At 47.3% G+C, this 25,297-nt stretch overlaps 1 protein-coding gene across 3 annotated transcripts in view; it reads left to right on the plus strand.

Annotated features, from left to right (window-relative positions):
- The window catches only part of MYLK3 (myosin light chain kinase 3), a 52,654-nt gene extending 27,575 nt beyond the window's left edge, over positions 1 to 25,079 (plus strand). For all 3 annotated transcript variants that reach the window (XM_084756008.1, XM_084756007.1, XM_084756006.1), the window contains exons 4-13: positions 1,040 to 1,476; positions 3,160 to 3,265; positions 3,733 to 3,826; positions 4,503 to 4,612; positions 10,774 to 10,915; positions 12,927 to 12,997; positions 17,815 to 17,943; positions 20,788 to 20,940; positions 23,300 to 23,432; positions 24,564 to 25,079. In XM_084756008.1, the coding sequence (XP_084612134.1) occupies positions 1,040 to 1,476; positions 3,160 to 3,265; positions 3,733 to 3,826; positions 4,503 to 4,612; positions 10,774 to 10,915; positions 12,927 to 12,997; positions 17,815 to 17,943; positions 20,788 to 20,940; positions 23,300 to 23,432; positions 24,564 to 24,623 (1,435 nt within the window). In that variant the 3' untranslated portion in view covers positions 24,624 to 25,079. The remainder of the gene's footprint in view (positions 1 to 1,039; positions 1,477 to 3,159; positions 3,266 to 3,732; positions 3,827 to 4,502; positions 4,613 to 10,773; positions 10,916 to 12,926; positions 12,998 to 17,814; positions 17,944 to 20,787; positions 20,941 to 23,299; positions 23,433 to 24,563) is intronic.
- The last annotated feature ends 218 nt before the right edge of the window (positions 25,080 to 25,297 follow it).

Consider the following 25,297-nt stretch of genomic DNA (forward strand, 5'->3'; position numbering starts at 1 on the left):
GCAGGAACTCAAGGCAGGAACCCAAGGCAGGAACTCAAGACAGGAACCCAAGGCAGGAACCCAAGGCAGGAACCCAAGGGCAGGAACTCAAGGCAGGAACCCAAGGCAGGAACCCAAGGCAGGAACTCAACGCAGGAACTCAAGGCAGGAACTCAAGGCAGGAACCTAAGCAGAGACCATGAAGGAGTGCAGCCTACTGGCTCTGTCTTCTGGCTTGCTCAGCCTTTCTTTCTTTTCTTTTTTCATTATTTATTTATTAATACTCTCATATATTCCATCCCAGCTGCAGTTTCCCCTCCCTCCTCTCTTCCCAGTCCCTACCCCCACCTCTCTCCCCCAGGTCCACTCTTCCTCTGTTTCCCTTCGGAAAAGTGATGGCTTCCCAGGGAATCAACCAAACATGGCATAACAAATTACAACAAGACTAGGCACATGCCCTCATTTCAAGGCTGGACGAGGTGGAGGAAAAGGGTCCCAAAAGCAGACAAAAGAGTCAGAAACAGCCCCTACTTCCACTATTAGTAGTCCCACGAGAACACCAAGCTACAGAACCATACATACATGCAAGAGACCCAGGTAAGACCCATGCAGGCTCCCTGATTGTCAGTTCAGTCTTTGTGAGCCCTAGTTAGTTGATTCTGTGGGCCACGTTCTTGTGGTGTCCTTGACCCCTCTGGCTCCTGCAGTCCTTCCTCCCCTCTTCCACAGGATTACCTAGTATCCACCTAATCTTTGGCTGTGGGTTTCTGCATCTCAACTACCTTTCTTATAGGCCCATCTATCTACGGAAAGCACTGCCTATAGGAGGCTAGGCCCTCCTACATCAATTAGCAATTAAGAAAAGGCTTCATAGACATGGCCACAGGCCAATCTGATCTGGACGGTTCTTCAGCTGGGGGTTTTCTATTTCCGGTGACTCTAAGTTTGTGTCACGTTGACAGTTGAAGCCAGCTGTGACACTAGGCAATGCACTGCTGATGAGTTTCATTGCTTGAGCATCCTTGTTCTGAACCTCAGGGCCATATTTCTCTTTGCCCAGGATCTCTATCCATGTGCCAGAGATGGCTACTCCTGGGAAGCTGATGGAGACACAGAGGGGCAGCCCCATTGCTTCTGCAGAAACTCCAGTGGTTGCCCACCCTGAGGAGCAGGACCCACATCCCAAAGGCTCTGGGACTGAGTTGGAAAACCAGATCCCTAAAGGAGCCAGACCATTTCCACCCCTGCTAAAGAGGAGCAGCAATGCGGGAGCGAGCACCGAGGAGACAGGGCCTAGGGCTGAGCCTATCATAGGATCGAGTTTGGCCACAAGGGACTGGGGAGATGAGACCATCAGGACCCCAGACCTGCAGCAAGACATAGACCCAGGAGCAAGGAACTCTGAGCCTGGGAAAGACCATGCAGCCAAGGGCTCAGAGAGAAATGAAGCTGGAAGGAAGGTGTCGACTGCTGCAGAGGCTGCCATCACGGTTCTAGGTAAGTGAGCCCGTGACCCAGCTCATTCGACACAGCCTTGTGGTGAGTGGTGGGGAGGCTTCGTAAACCTTCCATAGATTATGTGGTTCTGAGGAAGTCTAACGCTCTGCATAGTTAAGTCCTGGTGCTTGAGTCCAAGATACAGAAATGTGAAGGGCTAACCTTGGGTCTTATTTGTTTTGTTGTTGTTGTTTGGTTTTTCGAGACAGAGTTTCTCTGTGGAGCCTTGGCTGTCCTGGACTCACTTTGTAGACCAGGCTGGCCTCGAACTCACAGAGATCTGCCTGCCTCTGCCTCCCGAGTGCTGAGACTAACGGCGTGCACCACCACGCCCATTTAAATTTGGGTCTTAAATCAGCTTTGATGGTTGGGAAGCGGGAACCTCTGTGGCCCAACTGGATATATTTCTCAAAGCAGCTTCCCTGCATGAGTGTTCCACCGTTGGCATCATTTTTAAGTTAAAGTAGTCAAGAATGCCAAAAGCATGAGGGCTAGGGCTGTGGCTCAGACAGTAGAGTGTTTGCCTTGTGCATGTAAAGCTGAGGCCCTGGGCTTGATCCCTATGCTGCATAAAACCGGATGTGGTGCTGCACATCTGATCCAAGCACCTGGGAGATGGAGGTAGGAGGATAAATTCAAGGTCATCTGTAGCTACTTAGTGAATTTGAGGTCAGCTTAGATTACATATGATGCTCCCCATCAAAGGGGAGAGAAGAGAAGTAAAGACAAGGCTCTGAGTGATGTGTGTCAGCCACTCCCACTGCCATTTGCAATTGGTGGGAGTGCTGAGGTTCCGACCTACTTGTCCTTCCAGAGGGGCATTAGGTGTCTCTTCTTCTCCAACAGTCCTGGAGTCTCCCCCTTGGGAATTGTCTGTGGGGTGCTCTCTGAAGTCAGGGTGCAAGCAGGTCATTGCCAGGCCGAGCTTGAACAGATGCGAACCCAGCCTCGGCAGCCCTGTGATTTCTGCACGTGTCCTTCTTTTATGATTGCGCATGACATTTCTAGGCATTCAGTACCCAATTAAAATGAAAACCAAAGGTCAGTTCAGCAGGTAAAGGCGTTTGCTGCCAAGCCTGAAGACCGGAGTCCAGTCCCTGAAACCCATACGGTAGAAGCTGAACCAACACACACACATACACACATGCACACACATACGCACGCACAGAGTCATAAAATTAAAAAGAAAAACCCATCCCCGAGTGCCATTCCCCATTGTCTTTCCAAATACTAGCAGCCCTTTGCTTCCTCTCTAGATCTGCTAACCTTCTTTACCATGCCATGCCCTAAGAGAGGCCCACCGTGGCATCCACCACAGGCTCTCTTGCCCTCTGGGGTCTAGTTGAGGTTAGCTACCAGGGAGCCAAGGCCAAGAGGTGAGAATAGTGTGTTTGTTTTTCCAGCTGCCTCCCTCTCACACTCCCCAGACTCCCATAGCCCATTGGCCTTTGAGTTCTCCTCCTCCTCCTCCTCTTCCTCCTCCTCATGAAAACCTGCCCAGTGGCCTAGTGAGCTTCGTTTCTTTTCCATCCATTGGGATGATTCTAGAGACCAGGCTTTGACATACTGGGGCCATAAGAAGGGCAGCGACCTTGCCACCTGGGGATCCCATTGAGGTTTAGTGGGTTTATAGTGCGAATCTACTTGAAGGAGACTCACGGGTTCTACGTTATCTCTCTACAGATGACAGCGCAGCACCCCCAGCCCCTTTTGAACACCGGGTAGTGAGCATCAAGGATACCCTGATCTCAGCAGGCTACACAGTGTCCCAACATGAAGTCCTGGGAGGGTAAGTGCAGCAGCCGTCGGGGTAAGGGGGCAGGGCTGGAGCACCGAGGCTGACCTCCATAGAGAGTGAACAGAGATGTCCCTAGCATGCAGATGGGTGCACGTGTGAGGGGGCAGAGGTAAGACATGGGAAACATCCCTGAGGCAGCAGGAGCGCCAGGCATGGATGTGATAAATAGGCTGGTGTGATGTGGCATGGATAGGGGGGATATTCCTATAGCCAGAATCACCCATGGTTAGTAAGGTGAGAATGTCTTTTCACCCTCTTAGGCTGTAGAGTAGATTACATGATGTGAGTCATGAAGAAGGGGTTGCCTAGACTTCAGGTTTGCCCAGGAGCGAATGGCGACTAAGTGGTGTGGGATGGTCCACATGATGATGTGTGTACGGAGGAAAGTAATGGCAGCCCTCATGAGTCTGGTGAGCTTTTTCCTAATCTCAGCTTACCGCGTCCCTGATTCTCTGCAGGGGCCGGTTTGGCCAGGTGCACAGGTGTACCGAGAGGTCTTCTGGCCTTGCCCTGGCAGCCAAGATCATCAAAGTGAAGAGCGTAAAGGACCGGGTGAGACATCGGCCCCAGGCTGGACAGATCTTTCTAGCCAAGACTCAGACTCTCATTTCCTTCTCAAGCCCCCAGCTCCATCCAGCCTCTCATACCCAGCCCGCTCCATGCCACGCGGGAAACGTCATGTCATCCCTCCCTCTTTACCTCCACTCTCACACACCGCTCACTAAGTCACCCATAGTCCTTAGTGCAGACCTCATTTGTGTGGACGGCCTGGTGTGGCTTGTTGGACCTTGGGCAACAAGGACTTTTCCTTCTTGGGCCTTACGTCTGTGAGATGAGTGGGTGGGTTCAAACCACGGTCCTCTCTGTTAGAAGAACACATTTGGGTAGTAGTCAAGGAGACCTGGTGTGACTCTGTGTGTGTGTGTGTGTGTGTGTGTGTGTGTGTGTGTGTGTGTGTGAATGTGAATGTATATATGTGTGAGTGTGTGTGTGTGTGTGAATGTGTGACTGTACATGCGAATGTATATGTGTGAGTGTGTGTATGTGTGTGTGTGTGTGTATACGTGTGACTGTGTATGCATGTGAGTGGGTGAGTATATGTTTCTGAATATGAGTGAGTGTGTCTGGTTTGTGCACGCACGTCCTGGGCACACATCTTGAGAGATGCAAGTGGCTTCTCTTGCTGATCTATTTTCTTGGAAAAACCTTTTTCCTCTGGCCCCACAAGGAGGATGTGAAGAACGAGATCAACATCATGAACCAGCTCAGCCATGTAAACCTCATCCAGCTTTATGACGCCTTTGAGAGCAAGAACAGCTTCACGCTGATCATGGAGTAGTGAGTATCTCAGACATGGGGCAGTGGCTTCCCTTCAGGGTGGGCTCAAGGCTGGGAATGAGAGTCTAAGCAAAGCTCCTCACAGGCATGCCCAGAGCCCTGTCATCCTCCCTGGGATTAGCTCTTTGAACCTGAACATGGAACTTGGGGGACAAAGTTCTTATGTCACAGAGCAGTGTCTAACATTACTAATCTGACCTGCAGATGTTATGCTAGCTTGTCCTAAATAGTGTTTAGCGATTTCATGCGAGAGAGAAACAGTTGGAAATTAGAAAGTGTAGACAGAAATTGGAAAATCTTTATATCCAACTTATGAAAATATAAAGAATCTAGTTACGTTGGATCTACTCCTATGTCTGTAGAGGTAAACTACGGTTCTCTCTGTACGAGGTGAACTACGGTTCTCTCTGATTGAGGTGAACTAAAGCTCTCTCTGTATGAGGTGAACTAAAGCTCTCTCTGTATGAGGTGAACTAAAGCTCTCTCTGTATGAGGTGAACTAAAGCTCACTCCATGTGGGATGTACTACAGCTCTCTCTGTTTGGGGTGTACTATAGCCCATTCTGTGGGGGTGTGTAAAAGTATCTTTTATTCACCTTATGTAATTGTTGTCTTGAAATCTTACTGCCTCTGTCTGCTAACCTAGGCCTAGTCCTGGAAGCTTCTAGTCTCTATACAATCCAGTCGAGGCCTAGAATGTCTTCAGCCTCTAAGACCTACTGCTTAATGAGCTCACCCTTTCTATCTCTTTCTGAACCCTGGCTGGCTAGTTCTGCCTCAAACTCCTCTCCAAGCTGACTGATCCAAACCGGCTTCTCTCGCTTCTGACTGAATTGCTGCGCTTGGCCTCAAACTAACTCTGGCAACCTGTCCTAATCTGGCTCCTTCTCATTCTCTGGCTTGTTCTGCCTTCACCTGTGTCTAGCTTGTTCTCTCTGCAACCTGTCTCTGTAAAACTCTTCCGGTAAAACTCTCTCCTGCTGTCTCTCTCTGTACTGCTCTCTCAGGTAGCTTCTCTTTCCTCTTCTGTCCTCATGAGAGTTGGGCATATCCTATTTGTCAAATCTTTCTATGATTTGTCATTTTGTCTGCCTCACAATTAGACACTACTTCCAAACATGGGTGCTTCCTTCTACAAACTAACCTTACCTTCATTGTTAGGGGTTAAAGGTGAGTACTAAGGGTGTGTCTATAGATTTAGAAGGTCTTTGGATATGATCAGAGCAGCCATGTTTTTGAGTCAAAATAAGAGAAAAGGGGAAGGTCTTTATTAGAATGGGCTAAGAGGCCATGGTATATTTTGATTGGGCATGCTAATTAGGTGAGACAAAGGGGGCTTTTGATTGCTGAACTTCAATAGGTGGACCTTGGTAGTCAACCTCAGGAGGAGGAAGTAGCCAAATAAGGGACTAGACCTTGGTGGCTAGCTTTGGGAATGTAATCTCATGGTTCTTAGCAAGGCAGAGGGAATTGAGTAGAAGGGCAAGGCCTGCCAGAACCACGCTGGCCAGAGTCCCTTCATTCCTACCTTTTTTGTTTTATTATTAGGTGGCTGGATGTTGGGTAAGTGGGTGGTGTTCTCTCTGGCTGCTTCCTGCTGACAACACGGTGTTGTTGTTAGGGTGTTGTTGTTAGGGGACCCAAGATATGTGGGTTGCTGGTCAAGGCTGGAAAGAACAGAGTGTTCCAGTTGATATCCCTGTTCTGCAGGATCATCTGAGGCTGTGGAAGTGAAGTCTGTGAGGCTGGACCAGGATATGGATTCTGAGGAAATGGCTGGGGCTGATGTTAATGTTGACTTGGAATCTACTGGGACAGATAGCTTAGGGACAGAGGTGAAGTTAAGGAGTTTAGGGGAACAATTTTTTTTTTTTGGATGTACATTTGAAACTGTTAGGTTCATGGTCCTGGTGGTTGGAAAGAGGAATCCCAAGAGCAGGTAAAGGGAGAGAGATACCACCTTTAGCGATAGGCAACAGGCAGGAAAGCTTAGGCTGCCAACCTTAGGATGACAGGAGTACATGTCCGGAGTCTGGGAGTTCTTGAGGGGAACCAGGAAGGGCTGGAGAGATGGCTCAGTGGTTAAGAGCACTGTCTGCTCTTTCAAAGGACCTGGGTTCAATTCTCAGCACCCACATGGCAGCTCACAATGGTCTGTAATTCCAGTTCCAATGGCTCTGACACCTTCACACCAATGCTCATAAAATAAAATTAAAAAAAAAAAAAAAAGAGGAACCAGGAAAAGTTAGATTAGCTATATAAGGTTAATTGGGGAACAACTATTATCTGAAAGTAGGGTCTGGTTGTGTTGGGGAGACTATTTTTGTTACATCAGAATAATTTCTGGGGGGGGTGTTCGGGGATGTTCCAGGGGGAATGTCCAGGGAGATTTTGAAATAGAAAAATTTTAGGAACATGGATGATCAATGAGGCTCTTGACAAACAGTGAGAAGGACAGTTGGTAACAGTTTTTTGTTGTTGTTTTGGGTTTTTTTGGTTGCTGTGCAAAGGTTGAGGGGACTTGGATGGTTAAGAGGACAAACAGTCATTAAGGGGGGCATTGGTAACTAGATTGTGGTAGTGAGAGGGATTGTGACTAACAGAGGGCTTTGAAGAGAGATGCAAAGAAAGGAGTGGGAGGCCTTGAAGGAGGGGTCAGCGGAGGTGAGGAGGGAGCTTGTTGGGTGACCTTGACTCAGCGGAGGACTTGGCCACGAGAGTGTGTGTGTGCTGAAGGGGAGATGTTACGGTTTAGCTGTGCCCTGTAATTTGGAGTGTAGGACTTGTTCGGAGTGTCTGATGTCTGAGGGTTTAGGGGAGGCAGTTGGCAGTGGACGCGTGGCAATCTTTCCGGGCAGAAGAAAAGATGAGATCTGTGGGGGGAACAGGTGATCTGGAGAGAACAGGAACCGGAGGGTGGGGAGTGCATGCTGACAGTGGAGGGGCCAGTCTGATGAGGCTGCGGGGCAGGGAGGAGCTGGCATCCGGATGAAAAAACGTGGGCAGAAATAGCCAGAGGGCCCTCCTGTGCGTGAGAGGGATGGGTAGGCGGGCCCTTGAGGATGTTTGGACAGGAGTGAGGAGGATCTGCGGCACAAAGGAGAACGTTTTAAGTTCAAGGATTGTTTGTGGATGGGAGGAAGGAGGCCATGAGGGGCCCAGAAGAGGCTTGGCATAGGCGGTGGTATCAGGAGTATTTAAGGATCTAGGAGAGGAGGGAACTGGCCACGAGGGCAGAGATAAGGCATGGAGACGGCCAAGGTGAGGTGCCTACGGGTCGGTGTGAGAGACAATTTAAGACAGGTGTCTTGGCGAGAGGAGAGTTGAGCTTTGGAAAGGGAGAGCTGCTAACTTTTGGAACTGAGGAAACTGAGGAGTGAGTTGGTGTCAGATTGGCTATCAGAGAGGGAAGGGCCGTCAGGGAGGAGGTTATCTATACACTGACACAGGCAGGAGGAAAAGGGAGAGGGCAGCCAAGTCTGTAGTGAGTGCCTGGCTCAAATTGGGGCACTGTCTCGTCATCCCTGGGGAGGGACAGTGCAGGGCAGTTTGTCAGGGTTGTTGGGTATCAGAATCCATCTATGTGAAGGTAAAATGGTCTTGAGAGCGGATATCCAAAAGCATTGAGAAGAGGGCTGGAGAGATGGCTCAGCCGTTAAGGGGCTAGGCTCACACCCAAAGAGTTGAGAAGAAAGTATCTTTAAGATTTGGCAGCCTTTCAAGTCTTTCTTTCTTTCTTCTTTTTTCCCTGAGACAGGGTTTCTCTGTGTAGCCTTGGCTGTCCTGGACTCACTTTGTAGACCAGGCTGGCCTCGAACTCACAGCGACCCACCTGCCTCTGCCTCCCAAGTGCTGGGATTAGAGGCGTGCACCACCACCGCCCGCCAATAAATTACTTTCTTAACCCCGTATCATTTCTTAGCCTATATAATTTATTAGTCTGTTTGTCCTAACTTTTAGAAGCTCAACTCTTGCTTAGTTTGAAGCCTGTCTGCCAGAAGGACCAGGCAGCTGGGAGTTTGCCGTTACTAAAGTGCAGTTAGTCATCAGTGTCCTCAGACACCTGCGAAGGACACATTTGAGCAAGAAGTGTAATATAAATGGGTTTTGTATCAATTAAATGGCAGAGACTTACTTAGTCACGAGCAGCTTTGAATCTTCAGGGGTCCCACAGGGCAGGGGTGTTTGGCTGGTGAGACTCAGGTCTGCAGGGGAAGAACTTGGGGGAATTGACCTTACACTGACAAGGCAGGGCACAGCAATCATTCCAAATGTGTCCACAGGCTGGGCGTGGTGGCGCACGCCTTTAATCCCAGCACTCGGGAGGCAGAGGCAGGCGGATCTCTTTGAGTTCGAGGCCAGCCTGGTCTACAAAGTGAGTCCAGGACAGCCAGGGATACACAGGAAACCCTGTCTTGAAAAACCAAAATGAAAAACAAAGGTGTGCCCTTGTCTGTGCAGGTTCTTGGCGGTCAATGAGGTGTGGGGCAGTTTCCCCCAGTGGTTAGCGTTATGACAGTCCAGGTGGTGTCCTCAGTGCAAGGTTCCATCTGTCTTCTTTGGAGACCTTAACGTTTTTTTGTTAGGGAAGGAGTCTCTGTCTATCCTGGGAAGTCTTTTATTGAACATTTGAAATGCTGTATTTAGCAGTTCTCTGAGGAGTCTGAGGACTCCTATCTATCTATCAAGTACATATAAAACAGACAGACTCTGTTTGTTAATAGTTACTTGTTTCAAAGGCTTAACTTTGAAAACACAGACACTGGAGGACAAATAAAACTTATCTTGTTAACTAATTGTGAACATAGGTATAGCTATGAACAAAGTAAAGAATATTATTAGAGGTAACTGATAATTATCTTGTCTGTTTTAATTATCTAATAGTTTATATTAAGTTAGTAATATCATAGTTTTTGTGTCATTAGGTTTAAGCTGAAGGCAGTGTCAGGACAGGAAAGGGTTAATAAGCTGGGCTAGTGGCAAAGGGCCTTTGGCCATAAATTGTATTGTAGCTTATTTGGTTATCAACAGTGGAGAATTTGGTATTAGCAAGGGAGGGAGAGCAGGTGCATCAGGCTAAAAGGGCTTTTTGGAGCCACCGCAGTGAGGAGGAGGCGCTACTGTTGGAGCATGCAGCTAGAACACATTTTGGGATCCATGGCGGGGGTGGGGGGTGGGGGAGAAGGGAAGGGGAGAGGTGGGGTGTTATAGGAGCCCTACACTTGCCTAAGGACATGGCAGAACTTCCAGGAGGAATCTAAGGGGCCTGAGGGATGGAAGGGTCTCAGAGGCCTAAAGGCCCTGGGGTGGGGGTGGGGGTGGGGGTGTGGGTGTTGGTGGGCGTGTCGCCTGTAGCCCAGACATGGGCCTAAGAAACACTCAGTTCCTGAAGAGATGAGAGTGACCGGGTGTTAAGGAGTGTTGAAGGGGCTGCTGTGCTCCATACTGGATCAATGGTGCGTCCCAGCCAGGCCAGGCTGGACCGTGGAGAGTGGGCGGGGCTGAAGAGAGATTGGGCGTGGCCTGGCTGGTTGGTGGATGGCCGGTGGCAAGAAGCGGGTTTACCTCGAGGAGAAGGCCTAGGACTGCTGGAGCCTTGCCAGAGCTCAGGTAGACTAGAAGGAAGGGGGTGTCTTCGGCGCCTGTAGGCTCTAGGGACGGTAGCAGTGGCTTCACAGCGATCAGCCTGCCTCTGCCTCCCAAGTGCTGGGATTAAAGACGTGCGCCACCACACCCAAATTGGGCATGTTAATTAGATGAGCAAAGGGGGCTTTTGATTGCTGGACTTCAACAATTGGACCCTGGTAGTCAGCCTCAGGAGGAAAAAAAAAAGGCCAAATAAGGGACTAGACCTCGGGGGCTGGTTTTAGGAATGTAATCTAACGGTTCTTAGCAAGGCAGAGGGAATGTGGAAGAAGGGCAAGGCGTGCCAGAGCCATGCTGGCCACAGTCCCTCACAGAGTTTCCAGGTTCTAAGAAAACCTGCAGGGAATATGCCAATACCCAACAAAACCCCATAGAGCTGTGTCAGGAGCCCTTTGTAACCAGCTTTGGGTGTCCAGTAGGCTGAGACCAACTTTCGGCACAGCCGGACTGGCTGCTCTCAACCTCTCGGAGGGCTTTCCCCAGGCTGACGCCTGCCTCTTACTTTTCTCTGGCAGTGTGGATGGAGGTGAACTCTTTGACCGGATCACAGATGACAAGTACCACCTGACCGAACTGGATGTGGTTTTGTTCACAAGGCAGATCTGTGAGGGTGTGCACTACCTGCACCAGCACTACATCCTGCACCTGGACCTCAAGGTCAGTGGTGTGTCAGGCAGTGGCAGGTGCCTTCCAGGCATCCTGTGTGTGTGTCAAGACCAACATTATAATCCCATGGAATTGTACCTTTGCATGATAGGCAAGTGCTCTACCACTGATCTACACCCCCAGCCCCTTCTTTCTTTCTTTCTTTCTTTCTTTCTTTCTTTCTTTCTTTCTTTCTTTCGTTAGTTATTTAAGTGTTTTTGAGACAGGGTTTCTCTGTGTAACAGCCCTGGCTGTCCTTGATTCACTTTGTAGACCAGGCTTGTCCTAGAACTCACAAAGATCTGCTTGTCTCTGCCTCCCAAGTGCTGGGATTAAAGGCGTGCGCCATCACATCCAGCTCCTTTCTACCCTTTTCTGAGAGGAGGGTTTCACTATGTAGGTGAGGATGGCCTCAGATTTGCACCACTCCTTGTTTCAGCCTTCTGAGTGCCAGGGCTGACGCGTGTGCGCCACATCTGGCTTGCCCTCTTCTCTGTGACCAAACCAATGTTGCTTTTGGTTTCATTCCTGGAAGTCTGTGGACCTGAGCACTGGGATTTTTTAAAAAAAAAAAAAACCTTCCCCGATGGTGGTTTGGGAATGTGGCTGAGTTGGTAGAGTGCTTGTTTACTATGCATAAGGCCCTGGGTTTGAGATTGGGCAGCACATGAAACTAGGTGGGATAGTAACCATTTGTGGTCCTGGCATTCAGAGCTAGAGGCAGGAGAATCAGAAATTAAGGACCACTCTTCCCCCCCCCCTTCTGGGAGAAAGAGTTTATTTTGATTCATTGTTCAATGCTGGTATAGATCATCACGGGGAGGAAGATGTGGTTAAAGACCATTCTTGACTGTCTAGTAAATTTGAGGCCAGTATGGGATACATGAGGACCTTGTCTCCAAAACATAGAAACAAGTCAACTAAACATAGCTCTTCTGATTCCAATGTACAGCCGGTGCAGTGGTGAGAAACCCTAACCCAAAGGAGTTGTCTCACATAGGCCAAATCTCCATCAGAGAGGCATGCTCTTCAGTTCTCACATGATGCCTGCTTGTTGGCGTTCATGTCATTGACATGGAAATTCATAGCAATGACAATCGTGTCATTGTCAACGTTTTAAAACATGGCCTTGGCACCAGTGTTAAATATGAACTATACACCACACAACACGTATGATGTAAGATTTATTGCAGAAGTGTGGAAGAAAAGGAGTGGGGAGGGGCACCCCAGGGGAACAGAGACAGGAGACAGGCAGAGACAGACAGAGAGACAGAGAGACAGAGAGAGAGAGACACACACACACGGAGAGAGACAGAGACAGAGAGAAAGAGGGAGGGAGGGGGAACCAGTTGGTCCTTTTTATATCTGGTGCCTCTGACACATACCTGGTGGCAGCAGATGATGATGTCAGAAGTTTCTAAGCAACCTAGAGGCAGGCCACTTATCTGCCAACAGGTTCACATAAAAAAGATTCTGGATCTTTCACTTCTCTTCAAAACTGAGAAGCTCTGTGTCCGGCTTCCTTCTTGGTGAACAGCAGTGGTACTGAATGAGAAAGGTCCCTCTTTCCACAAGACAAAAGTCCTATTTCCTCACAGCTCACCACTTTAAAAAACTTTTAAATTCTCTCTTTCTGTGTGTGTGTGTGTGTGTGTGTATGTGTATCTAAGAATGTGCATGTGAGTGCAATTGTCCATGGAGTCCAAAAGGTGGCGTTAGATGCACTGGAGCTGAAGTTACAGGTGGTTGTGAACTGTCCAGCATGGATGCTGGAAACTGAACTCAGCTTCTCCACAGGAGTAGCATGTGCTCTTAACCACTGCGCCCTCTCTCCAGCCCCCCAAGCCAGCAACTGTTTCATTAGAGCAGCTCACTCACCTCTATTATTTGTCTAGCCCTATATGTCTACCCTGAGCCATTTGCTTCCCTTGGAGTCTGAGAAAGTGAGGCTTGTGGACAGTAAGTGTGAGAGCTGTAGGCTTTCCTAGCCAGCGTGATAATTCTCACTCCTTCTTTATTCCAGCCGGAGAACATACTGTGTGTCAGCCAGACAGGACATCAAATCAAGATCATTGACTTCGGGCTGGCTAGAAGGTAAGGGTCCTGACCCTCTGACAAAATTCCTTCTTCAGCGGCATCTCTAGCTCTCTTGAGTTTGGGGATGGAGACAATAAAATTCTCACACAGACGCTGGTGGCCTTTGGCTTGCTATTCATACAGTGGGTTTGTAGTACAGGCTCCGTTTGTCCTAAAAGATTGTGAAATTATCTGTACTTTGAACCACTCTGAGAAATCTCCAGCTTACATATGAAAACACATTGTGACAGGACAGGGTCATGCGGTGGATCTGGAGCCACCAAAGTACAGTGGTGACACGAGGGTATTCTTGCTCATATGGAGATAGTCAGGAGAGCTGAGTGAGATGGGTAGGATGGGAGTACAAACTCCGTTAGGTCCTCAGGTCTCAGTCAGTTAAGTGATTATTGTATACAGTTAAAGTTTTTTGTTACATTTATTTAGTATGTAAGAACAGGGAGGCACAGTGCAGCAGTACAGGCCGTAGATCCAGGTAGAGCACAGCTTTTAGGAATTGTTTTTTTTCTGTCCTCTGTAAGGACCCTAGGAGCTAACCTCATCATAAGGCTTGGCAGAAAGCACCTGAATATCTCACTGGCTCATGTATGGAATATTTTAAAGACTTACTTATTTTTGTTTTCTGTATAGTTGTTTTGCCTGCCTGTGTGTCTATGCACCACAGGCATGCAGTACCCACAGGAGGCAGAAGAGGGTGTCAGATCCCCTGGCACCAAAGTACACCTAGTTGTGACTTTTCATATGGATCCTGGGGACCAAACGTAGGGCCTCTGAAAGAGCAGCCAGTGCTCTTAACCATTTATTTCTCTAGCCCTCCTTGTATATAATCTTCAAAATATCTTAAAGACCCTTAGATTTCATAGAGCCTAAAGTACACATAATTTTACTTCCTAGTCTTGACGGTCTCATGCCCATGACAGGCACAACTGGCAGTGTGGATTCCCAGAAGAGGCTGCAGCAAGTTTAGGCTCCTTAGAAAGACTGTTCACCAAACCTCCAGTGTCAGGATGCTAAATGCTTTTGGTTTACCAGTTGGCTAGCCTCCAAGCTTCCCTCCAATTTTCTTTTTTTCTTTTTCTTTTTCTTTATTTTTGGTTTCTTGAGACAGGTTTCTCTGTGTAGCCTTGGCTTTTCTGGACTCACTTTGTAGACCAGGCTGGCTCACAGACATCTGCCTCTGCCACCCTGCTGGAATTAAAGGCACCACGCCCAGCCTCCAATTTTCTTTCCTCCGAGAATGACTCTTTTCTGAGAATCACATATTTTCTGGATAGTTCTATATATAGTAGCTGAGTTTCAGCTCTTTCTAAAGTTTTCCTGACATTTCTCTTTTCTTTCCTCCCTCCTTACCCACTTCCTTCCTTTTTTTTTTTTTTTTCTTTTTTTGGAGGGGGTGAGTTTCAGGTAGCTCAGCCTGGCCCTCACACTTATTCTGCATTGAGGCTGATTTTGACTTTTAAGTCTTGCTCTTCCTGCCTTCCACGTCCTTAAACTGGGATTTTATCATGTGCCACCACATAGCTTTGTTTATCTGTTTGATTTTTAGACAGGGTCTTATTATGTAGCCCTTGGCTGGCCTCGAACCTGTGATCTTCCTTCTTCAGCCTCCTGGGTGCTAGGATTACGTGTGTGCCTTTGTGGCCCACTTTTCTGTCATCTTGATGGCTGTTTCCCACAGGAGCTGTTGTCCTTGTTTTCTGAGCTGCTAGGTCTCCTCCCCTCCCCCATCAACCACCAGGGTGCAGAGCCACTCACCAGGCTAGCCTCTGGCTTCTGCCCCTGCTCCCAGGCAACATCCTGAACCACAGTGGCAGTCTTTTGGGGTCACTCCTCTACTGGCTGAAGTGCCCCCTATTTTCAGGAGTAAAGATACACTTTATTGCCCCACATGCTGTTGCTATAACAGAAAGTTGTCACCCACCACCTTCAGTGAACAATATAAGCCCCCTCCTCCACTTGAGAATCACATTCAGTCTATAATGTAGAAAACCTGCTTCATCGTTTCCTAAATGATGCTTTCTAAAACTGGGGTTGTTTTGCACATATGTGTGTCTTAGACAAGAGAGTGGTACTTTTCAACCTTTTTCTCATCACTATTACCCCCAGCAGACCTTTTCCCAGACTCACTTTGTCCCCCATTCCATGGAGTGCAGTGCCACAGAAGCACTGTGTATCTGTTTGTCCTCTGGCCCTTTGCAAAGCCATAATAGCTAAATAATTTTTCATGCCCCAGGGCTCCCCCCTTTTGGATCCTGGTGGTATAATATTGTGCTTATTGGAATGCACATACACGATTTGCAGGACACACTGAATGCCAGATGACCAATTGTCATATGACCACTTACATATGACACTTACACTGAATTGGAAGCTCCTGGTGTGAGAGAAGGAAGGCGTCTCATGGGCAGGATCTGTCATGTGCAGGTAGTGATGATGCTGACAAATGTTTAGTAACCAGCTCAGAAGAGGAGGGAAGTGGAGGCACAGGTTTGATTTGGAATAGTTTGCAGTTTTTGCAAATTGATGAACACAACCAGCTTTATTGATCTTCTGCGGGCCGGAGCCAGTGTGAACAGGAGCCGTAAAAGGGTATCAGGGCAGATGGCTTTAGTTATCCCCTGAGAAGAGATGTGCAAGTCTGAGCAGGCTACTCTAAGGAGAGCACAGTATAGGATGAGAGTGTTAAAGAGGAATCCTGAATCCTGGGCTCAAAAGTTTGTATGTTATTCGACAAGCCACTAAATGTTACCACTCCGTAACTTCGTGATGGTCTCTGAAAAAAAAAAAAATCAGTATTTCTATCACCCAAATAGGCAAATACTGATGATCAAATCTTAAAAACCTGGACTACAAATTTCAAACATTTACCTACAGACTGCTGCTTGAGATCATTGAGCTGACTCTATTTAGTTAGTTTTACTATTTATTCATTCATCGTTCATTCTTCACTCAGGGTGTTTGCCTGTATGTGTGTCTGTGCGCATGTGTACAGTGACCACAGAGGTGTTTGCCTGTATGTGTGTCTGTGCGCGTGTGTACAGTGACCACAGAGGTGTTTGCCTGTATGTGTGTCTGTGCGCGTGTGTACAGTGGCCACAGAGGTGTTTGCCTGTATGTGTGTCTGTGCGCGTGTGTACAGTGACCACAGAGGTGTTTGACTGTATGTGTGTCTGTGCGCGTGTGTACAGTGACCACAGAGGTGTTTGCCTGTATGTGTGTCTGTGCGCGTGTGTACAGTGACCACAGAGGTGTTTGCCTGTATGTGTGTCTGTGCGCGTGTGTACAGTGGCCACAGAGGTGTTTGCCTGTATGTGTGTCTGTGCGCACGTGTACAGTGGCCACAGAGGTGTTTGCCTGTATGTGTGTCTGTGCGCACGTGTACAGTGACTACAGAGGCCCAAAGAGGGCATTGGGTACTCTGCAACTAGAGCTACAAATGGTTGTGGGCCACCATGCGGGTTCTGGGAATTGAGCCTGGGTCTTTTTTTTTTTTTTTTTTTTTTTTTTTTTGAGACAGGGTTTCTCTGTGTAGCCTTGGCTGTCCTGGACTCGCTTTGTAGACCAGGCTGGCCTCGAACTCACAGAGATCCGCCTGCCTCTGCCTCCCGAGTGCTGGGATTAAAGGCGTGCGCCACCACGCCCGGCTGAGCCTGGGTCTTAACCAATGAGCCATCTCTCCCACCCCTCAGTGAGGTCAGACATACATGTGAGAGACATACATGTCTCTCGTTCTCTTCTTGTGGTGGTGACACAGGAACAGTTATGACCTAGCTTGGTATTGGCCAAGTGAGAATTTTTACTCACATCTCATTGACTGAAGGAACCCTGCGGCCAGCCCCAAGATCAGAGAAGTGGAGCTGATTTCAGGGTATTTCCACTTGAAGTGGAAGGAATATCACATCTCAAACAGGACACAATAAAGCAGACGACTGTCTCCTGGACCGCTACTTTGATTTCTTTTGGATACGTGCTCAAAAGATTGCTAGATCACATAATTCTAATTTTTTTTTTATTAGTTACCTCTCTGGATTTTGTTTTGTTTTATTGAGACAGAGTCTGTCATTCAAGCTTGGTAAAATTAAATGTGTCACTTATCCTGGTCTCAAACTTGTCTCTGTCCTCCTGTGTCAGCCTCCTGAGTGTCAGAATCAGGGTTTAAGACACCACGCCCTGCTCATGTTTCTGTTTTCAGCGCTATCTGCTACATTTCGCATTCCTTACTTAGACTGCATAAAGGATCCCAATTCTCCACTTCTTAGCACCTGTATTTCCTCCCTCTCCCCTCCCTCGTGTGTGTTTTAGTACTCTAGACATTTATATAGTTGTGTGTAGAACCACATCGTGGTTTTAATTTGTATTTCCTTCGTGAATGTTGATAACAACCACCTTTCCCTTTTCTTTTCCTTCCCTCCTTCCTTTCTTTTGAGATAGGGTCTCTCTGTGTAGCCTTGCCTGTCCTAGACTTGCTTTTAGATCAGGCTGGCCTTGAACTCACATTGATCCGCCTGCCTCTGCCTCCTGAGTGCTGGGATTACAGGCGTGCGCCACCGGGCCTGCCCCATTTGTTTGTGCTTATTCATGTGGTTGCTGACCAAGTAAGATATATTGGTCTCCTCTCGTCCTCAGACTGTAAATGGCTAGGGGGATTGTAGTTTTTTGGTCTACCACTAACTTAGCAAGGCTGAAAGGGAAAGCGCTTGTGTAGTGAGTGTGGGGCCCAGGCAACATGCCTGATGGGGAAATGTTTCCTTTTGGATCGACGTCTGCAACCACTTTTTCTCTCCCATGGTGCTCTGAACTCTCTCCCTTTTTCTCAGGTACAAGCCTCGGGAGAAGCTAAAGGTGAACTTTGGTACTCCGGAGTTCCTGGCCCCAGAAGTTGTTAACTATGAGTTTGTCTCATTCCCAACAGACATGTGGAGTGTGGGAGTTATCACCTACATGCTGTGAGTGCTGGGGCTTGGGCTAGCCGTCCTACACTGGTACTCTTAGAAGCACAATTTGGGAGGTGTTGTCAGGAACACTGATAGAGGAGCTGGGTGCCCGCTGCTGTTAACATAAAGCTACAGTTTGCCATCAATATCATCAGAGATCTGAGAAGGATAAATTATAGTAGGAAGTATCATCCAAATGGCCTATGTGTCAATTAAAGTGCTACCGACTTACCACTACCTGGATGTTTACCTTAAGCTCCCTTGGTCTTGGTAGCTTTGTTGGGGGCAGTGGTCTTAGGTTTTTGGCTGCCACACAAGACAACATTGCATCCTTAGCTGCCAGATCTAGAAGGTCTCAGAGATTTTCCTGTAGAGGAAGAACCTGGGAAAACTGACCTGATGTGGCAAGGAGTGTTGGGCAGTCAAACCAACAGTGCTCATAGTTTGGGCAGGGTCCTGGCAGCAGTGAGGCATGGGGCAGTTCTTTGCCAGTGGTCAGCATTACCATAATCCAGGTCTTCTATGCTCCATTGTCTTCTTTGGGGACCTTAGGGTCACTTCTAGGAGCTGACATTTCTATCACAGGAAGTTTGGGGTTTTGTTTGTTTGTTTGTTTGCTTTTGTTTTTGTTGTTGTTGTTTTTTTGGGACAGGGTTTCTTTGTGTAGCTTGGCTGTCCTGGACTCCCTTTGTAGACCAGGCTGGTCACATCTATCTATTTGCCTCTGCCTCCCGAGTGCCCAGAGTTGTTTTTGTTTTTAATTAAACACTTTAAATGTCATATTCAGCAGCCCTCTGAAGAGTTTGAGGACCATTATCTATTAAGTATAGCTGCTCTAAGCAAACTTTACTTGGTTTTAGTAACTTTAGTAACTTGTTGTCTTAGTTGGAGTTTCTACTACTGTGACAAAACACCATGACCAACAAGCAAGTTGGAGAGGAAAGGGTTTATTTGGCTTACACTTCCACATTGCTGTTCATCATCAAAGGAAGTCAGGACAGGAACTCAAACAGGGTTGGAACCTGCAGGCAGGAGGTGATGCAGAGGCCATGGAGGGGTGCTGCTTAGTTGCTTGCTCAGCTAGATTTCTTATGGAACCCATGACCACCAGGCCAGGCATGGCACAACCCTCAATGGGCTGGGCCCTCCCCCACCAACCACTGATTAAGAAAATGCCGCCCACCTGGACCTTAGGGAGGCATTTTTTCTCACTTGAGGTTCCCTCCTTTCAAATGACTCAAATTGGAAATCTGCCTGAGAGGCCAGAAGGGTACAGAGAAGCCGCAGGACTGCAGACGCCCGTGCAAGACTGGGAAACCACCATTCCACTGTGGAATGTCCCTCAGAGCTATTTTATCCGAGGGGTGAGAGAGTTGGATATCTATAACCAGGGCTTTTAGCGGTTCTTTTTCTGTGGGATCTTCTTAAATGTGGGGCCTGAGTTAATTCCCTGATATTTCTGGGTGATAAAAACAAGCTTCAGTTGGAAAGACATCAAGCAAAGAAATACAGGTACTGGGTACCAGTCAGAAGAGGGGTGTGTTTTCTGTGTTGTTTAACTACATCACTTCTGATACAGAGTGGCCCCTTTTTCCTCTCTGACTGGATTTCCTTAAGCATGTTCTAATTTCATTCTTGTTGCTATGATAAACCTTGGATGGAAGCAACTTAGGGGAGGACAGAGTTTCAGATCCTTGGCAGCTTTGAGGGAAGTCAGGGAAGGAACACAGGCAGGAATGAAAGGCAGGAACACAGGCAGGAGCTTGTAGCTGAACCATAGAGGAAAGATGATTTGGGCTCATTCATATGCCCATGCTTTTCTTTCTTTCTTCCTTTCTTTCTCATTATTTATTTTTTTTGGTTTTTCGAGGCTGGGTTTCTCTGTGTTAGCCTTAGCTGTCCTGGACTTGCTTTGTAGACCAGGCTGGCCTCGAACTCACAGCGATCCATCTGTCTCTGCCTCCCAAGGGCTGGGATTAAAGGCGTGTGCCACCACGCATTGCATGCCCATGCTTAGCTAGTTTTCTTTTAAACCCTGGGGACTATAGAAGGCTTTGTGCCTGCCATACCAGGCTGGGAAAGCTTAAATAAAGCCTTGGTCAGTCCGTTAGCTTATCTAGTCTCCCTGCCTTAGCCTGAGCCTAGTAAAGCCACTATTTCATTGGCTTAAAAGAATAGTATCTATTAGAGCCTGGCTGTCTCAGAAAAATAGAAAGCTGTTTTTAAATAAAAACATGCATTGGGTGTGGTGATGCACACCTTTAATCCCAACACTCAGGAGGCAGAGGAAGGAGGATCTCTGTGAGTTCAAGGCCAGGTTGGTGTACATAGTGAGTCCAGCACAGCCAGGGGTACATAGAGAAACCCTGTCTCAGAAAAACAAGACAACGACAACATAAATAAATAAATACACACTTGGTAACCGGGCACACTGTCTTAGACTCCACTTCAGTTACGCTAGAGCAGTAGTTTTCCACCCCTGTGGCGATGGAATGACACTTTCACTGGGGTCACCTAAGACCACTGGAAAACATAGATATTTACATTACGATTCATACAAGTAGCAAAATTACAGTTATGAAGTAGCAACAAAAGTAATTTTGTAGTTAGGGGTCCCCACAACAGGAAGAACTGTATCAAAGGGTCACAGCATCTAGAAGGTTGAGAATCCCTGCTGTGGGAAGAGTTGCATGTGATAGATAGAGATTGTTCAGAGCGTCCCTTCCCCTCCCACCTAAGCCCCGCCCACTCACCCAAAGCCCCGCCCACCGTGTGGAATCCTATGCAAGGGAGAGGTAATAGAGCTCCTGATGCGCTGAGTTTGTGCTGCACTCACGGTCCTTCTCTCCTCCACAGGCTCAGCGGTCTGTCTCCGTTTCTAGGGGAAACAGATGCGGAGACCATGAATTTTATTGTGAACTGCAGCTGGGATTTCGATGCCGATACCTTCAAAGGGCTGTCAGAGGAAGCCAGGGACTTTGTTTCCCGGTTGCTCATCAAAGAGAAGAGGTATTTTTAGTTGCTGGCCACTCAGTGGCCATTATAATGGGCGAGGATCTGTGTGCTGGATCCTTTCTTCCTGTGGGATTTCTTGTCTGTTACTTGCTTGGAGCAGCAGCAGAGTCTTAGAGTCATATTACAAAAGAGTCCTATTTCCAAGATATCGCTTGTACTAAGCTAACGCTAGGAACAACGTTGAGATATGTAGATGCCATCCCTCAGGATATAGGTCAGAGGACTTCTTAGACTTCAAAAGTGTCTTTGGGTGACTGTTGCTGTGATGAAACACCATGGCCAAAAGCAACCTGTGGAGGGAGGAACGGGTTTATTTCATTCACGGTTCCAAAGCAGTTACGGCAGGAACTCAAACCAGGCAGGAACCGGGAGGCAGGAACTGATGCAGAGGCCATAGGTGAGTGCTGCTTACTGTCTTGCTCCTCATAGCTTGCCTAGCTTTCTTATAGAAGCCAGGACCACCAGCCCAGGGGTAGCACTACCCTAAAGGACTAGGCCCTCCACCATCAATCGCTAACCAAGAACATGCCCTAGAGCCCCACCTGATGGAGGCATTTTCCCATTTGAGGTTCCCTCCTCTCAGATGACCCTAGCTTGTCTCAAGTTGGCTTAAAACTAACCTGTACAAGCAGCTCTATCTAGGTTGCATATTGAGGAGACAAGGTTTTTGTTTGTTTTGTTTTCTTTTTCTGAGACAGGGTTTCTCTGTGTTAATAGCCCTCGCTGTCCTGGAACTCAATCTGTAGACCAGGTGGCTGTACCATCACCAACTGGCTGAGGGGTTTTTTGTTTGTTTGTTTTGTTTTTCAAGACAGGGTTTCTCTGTGTAGCCTTGGCTGTCTTGGACTTGCTTTGTAGACCAGGCTGGCCTCGAAATCACAGCTATCTGCCTGCCTCTGCCTTCTGAGTGCTGGGATTAAAGGCGTGTGCCACCACTCCTTGGCTGTTTTACATATTATGGGTGAGAAACAAACATGAAAAACAAGTTATTTCCAAGAACCCATATATATTTGTAACTAAGCAACTTGTTATATATTATCAAAGTGTGAACAACCAAGGTAATTTCTCAGCCGCTTTTTTTTACCATCAGGCTGTAATTTGGGGTTACAAAGAAAGAATCAATTATCTTAAAAGGTAATCTTATAAAAATCTTAAAAGAATCACAAATCCACAGTTTTATATAAAAAACAATCAGCCATTTCAACTTTAAATCCTCAAGATGCACATGTACTCATTAATAATTTTTATTAAATCATATCAGGAAGCTGAGGGCAAAAATGGGTACAAGAAAATTAATCTTAGAGTGTACTTTTCTTTTTTCTTTCTTTCTTTCTTTTTTTTTTGAGTGTACTTTTCTTAACTTCAATTTGTTCTCTAAGGTTTTCTAAATCAGAAGCATCTTATCCTGACCTTACTAAACAATCCACATCAGAGCCACTAGCAAAAACATCTTTACCTAACCTTGCTAAACAATCTATTTTTCTAAATTCTTTCTAAAGGTAGTGGTCATTTGTAACAATCTACGTCTCTAACTTCTTTTCAAGGGTGGTGGCTGACCTTTTCTTTTGTTGTTTTTCAAATCAGGCTGTCTGTTTTGACAGCCCTGGCTGTCCTGGAACTCTCTTTATAGACCAGGCTGGCCTTGAACTCAGAGATCCACCTGTCTCTGCCTCCCAAGTGCTGGGATTAAAGGCATGAGCCACCATGCCTTGCCAAGTGGTTGGCTTATTAATCTGCTCCAGCAGCAATGCCTGAGCGAGACCAAACATTGTTACTGTGAGTGCCACTGATACTGCCCAGTGAGGGGCTGGAAGGCCCCTGAGAGTTTTCATACAATTCCTATGGTGACCACAGGGTGACTAGCATGCTCCATAACAACATAAAGTCCTCAGGATAAATAGTCCTGGGACTCTGCTTCTAGAGAAACACCCATGGTGGTTAGTCTTTCTATTTTTGTTTTTGTTTTCTGAGACAGGATTTCTCTGTGTGGCCCTGCCTGTCCTGGACTCACCTTGTAGACCAGGCTGGCCTCGAACTCACAGAGGTCCCCTTGCCTTTGCCTCCCAGAGTGCAGGGTTTACAGGTGTAGGCCACCGCTCCTGGCTTGCATTCCATGAATTCTAAAGCTGTTTTGCTATTCCCTAACAACCAGTAATCTTCTGTGGAGGTCAGGAAATTTCCACTGACAGCTGTTGGCTCTTATAAAGAGGGGAGTTTTTGGCAAGTGGCAGGAATCTGCCTGAACGATGAACCTGGTTCCATCGATTCAGACTTCTTATGCATTAGCAGTAGAACAGACCTTTTAGACAACTTGCAAAGGAACTCACCGTCTCTCTGATGCTCCTCCCCGCAGCTGCAGGATGAGCGCCACACAGTGCCTGAAACACGAGTGGTTAAATCACCTGCCAGCCAAGGCTTCGGGCTCCAATGTTCGTCTCAGGTCCCAACTACTGCTGCAGAAATATATGGCCCAGAGCAAATGGAAGGTATTTTGGTTTTCCTTCAGTGAAAGTTGCATTTGTCTTCTGTCCTTTGAAAGATTTACTGCGAAGTTTTTATTCATACATGGATTCTGAATATGAGGGTTATTTAAAGGGAAGATTTCCCTCTGGTGTTATAGCTGCTGGCTTGATTAGAAGATGCCACAGGGCTGAGAGTGATGGTGCAAGCCTTTAATTCCAGCGCTTTGAGAGGCAGAGGCAGAGGCAGGCAGATCATGATGAGTCCAAGGCTAGCCTCGTCTACATACCCAGCTCCAGGAATGCCAGGGCTACACAGTGAGACCAGGTTCTAAAAAACAAGCAAATAAACAAACATGCCATACACCAGAAATTACTGGTATTAAAGTGGTATAGCCCATAATTATCTGAATTCTTGACGAACCAGGCTAGAACTGAGTGCATAGTCCCAGGGAAGTCAGCAAGGAGGACCCTGGCTTAGCTGTGTGTAGCTTGAGGCTCGGTTCCATTGCATTTGAGAAAGTGGGATAGGAATGAAGGGTTAAATATTTCAAAATCTACTTTATTTAGGGTTCTTCAACCTCACTTCAACCTCACTTCTGATCCACCAACCAGAGGAAGGGAGAAAGAATGTTAATAGGAAAATGGGGTTGCGGGCCTGTTTAGACGTAGTTTCTTATGCCAATTCCACTGTGAATTGTCAGGATACCAACAGTCCAGTCCAAGAGCCAACACCAAACAGCACAGGAATCCATAGAGGTGGCAGAATCCAGCAGAAACTGGCTTCTGATAGCCTAAAGGCGACTGCAGGTGTTAACAGAGGAGCTACAGTTTTATTAAGAACTAAAGTAGGGCCGGGCATGGTGGCGCACGCCTTTAATCCCAGCACTCGGGAGGCAGAGGCAGGTAGATCGCTGTGAGTTCGAGACCAGCCTGGTCTACAAAGCGAGTCCAGGACAGCTAAGAATATACAGAGAAACCCTGTCTCTGAAAAAAAAAAAAAACTAAAGTACGTCTGAACAGAGGGTCTATAGAGTTTAAGCAGGTTAAAACAGAAGAAACCCAAATGGGTAGACTTGTCTTTTTATCAGTTCTTCTTAAGTACTTGATCTAAAGATGCACCTTTTCTTTTCTTTTCCGTCCTCCCCTTACTTCAAGAAACATTTCCACGTGGTGACTGCAGTCAACAGATTAAAGAAATTTCCGACGTGTCCCTAATCTTCAACTCCGCTGCTCCACCGGGCCAGGAATTCTTGAGACAACATCAAGTGGTCATATGAAGATATTGTTCAAGATTTTCTCTAGTCCGGCGCTTTGCTATCATAGACTCTTCTTACTTTGCAAAGAGCGGTGGAAGGAAGAAAGAGAGAGAGAGAAAGAAGAAAAAAGGAGAGAAGAAAAGGAGAAGGAAGTAAGAAAGGAAGGGGGAAAGGCTATGCTTTTCTCTTCCTTGTGGTTATGGTTTTTGTCTTCTAAGCTCAGGTCTGAAACGCTGCTTCCTCCCTAAGTACCCCCACTTCCGGTAATACGATGGGCTGGGGTCAAATATGAGTTCTAAACTTGTCATGATTAAAGCACGCCGTAGGGAGGGAGGTATGGGTCTGGGAGGGCTTAGTTGCAAGAGTGGAGAGTGAAATATTATCAAGGCATTAATAAAATTATTTTTAAAAAGAAGTCAGTAGGTTTGAGCTGCTTGCAACCTTGGTCAGAGAAGCTTCTCTCTCTCTCTCTTTTTTTTTTTTTTGGCAGTGGGTAGTTAGTGCAAGGGCTCAGAATGGGTGCTCAGCTCTGGATGCGTCATCTGAACCCCCACCTACCAGGATTCAGGGAGCGTCACAGGAGAAGCGGCAGAAAGGATATAAGGGTTGGTAGGCGAGGACGGCTGCTAAGCA

Source organism: Acomys minous (assembly GCF_964271855.1).
Source record: "Acomys minous genome assembly, chromosome: 14".
Taxonomy (NCBI): domain Eukaryota; kingdom Metazoa; phylum Chordata; class Mammalia; order Rodentia; family Muridae; genus Acomys; species Acomys minous.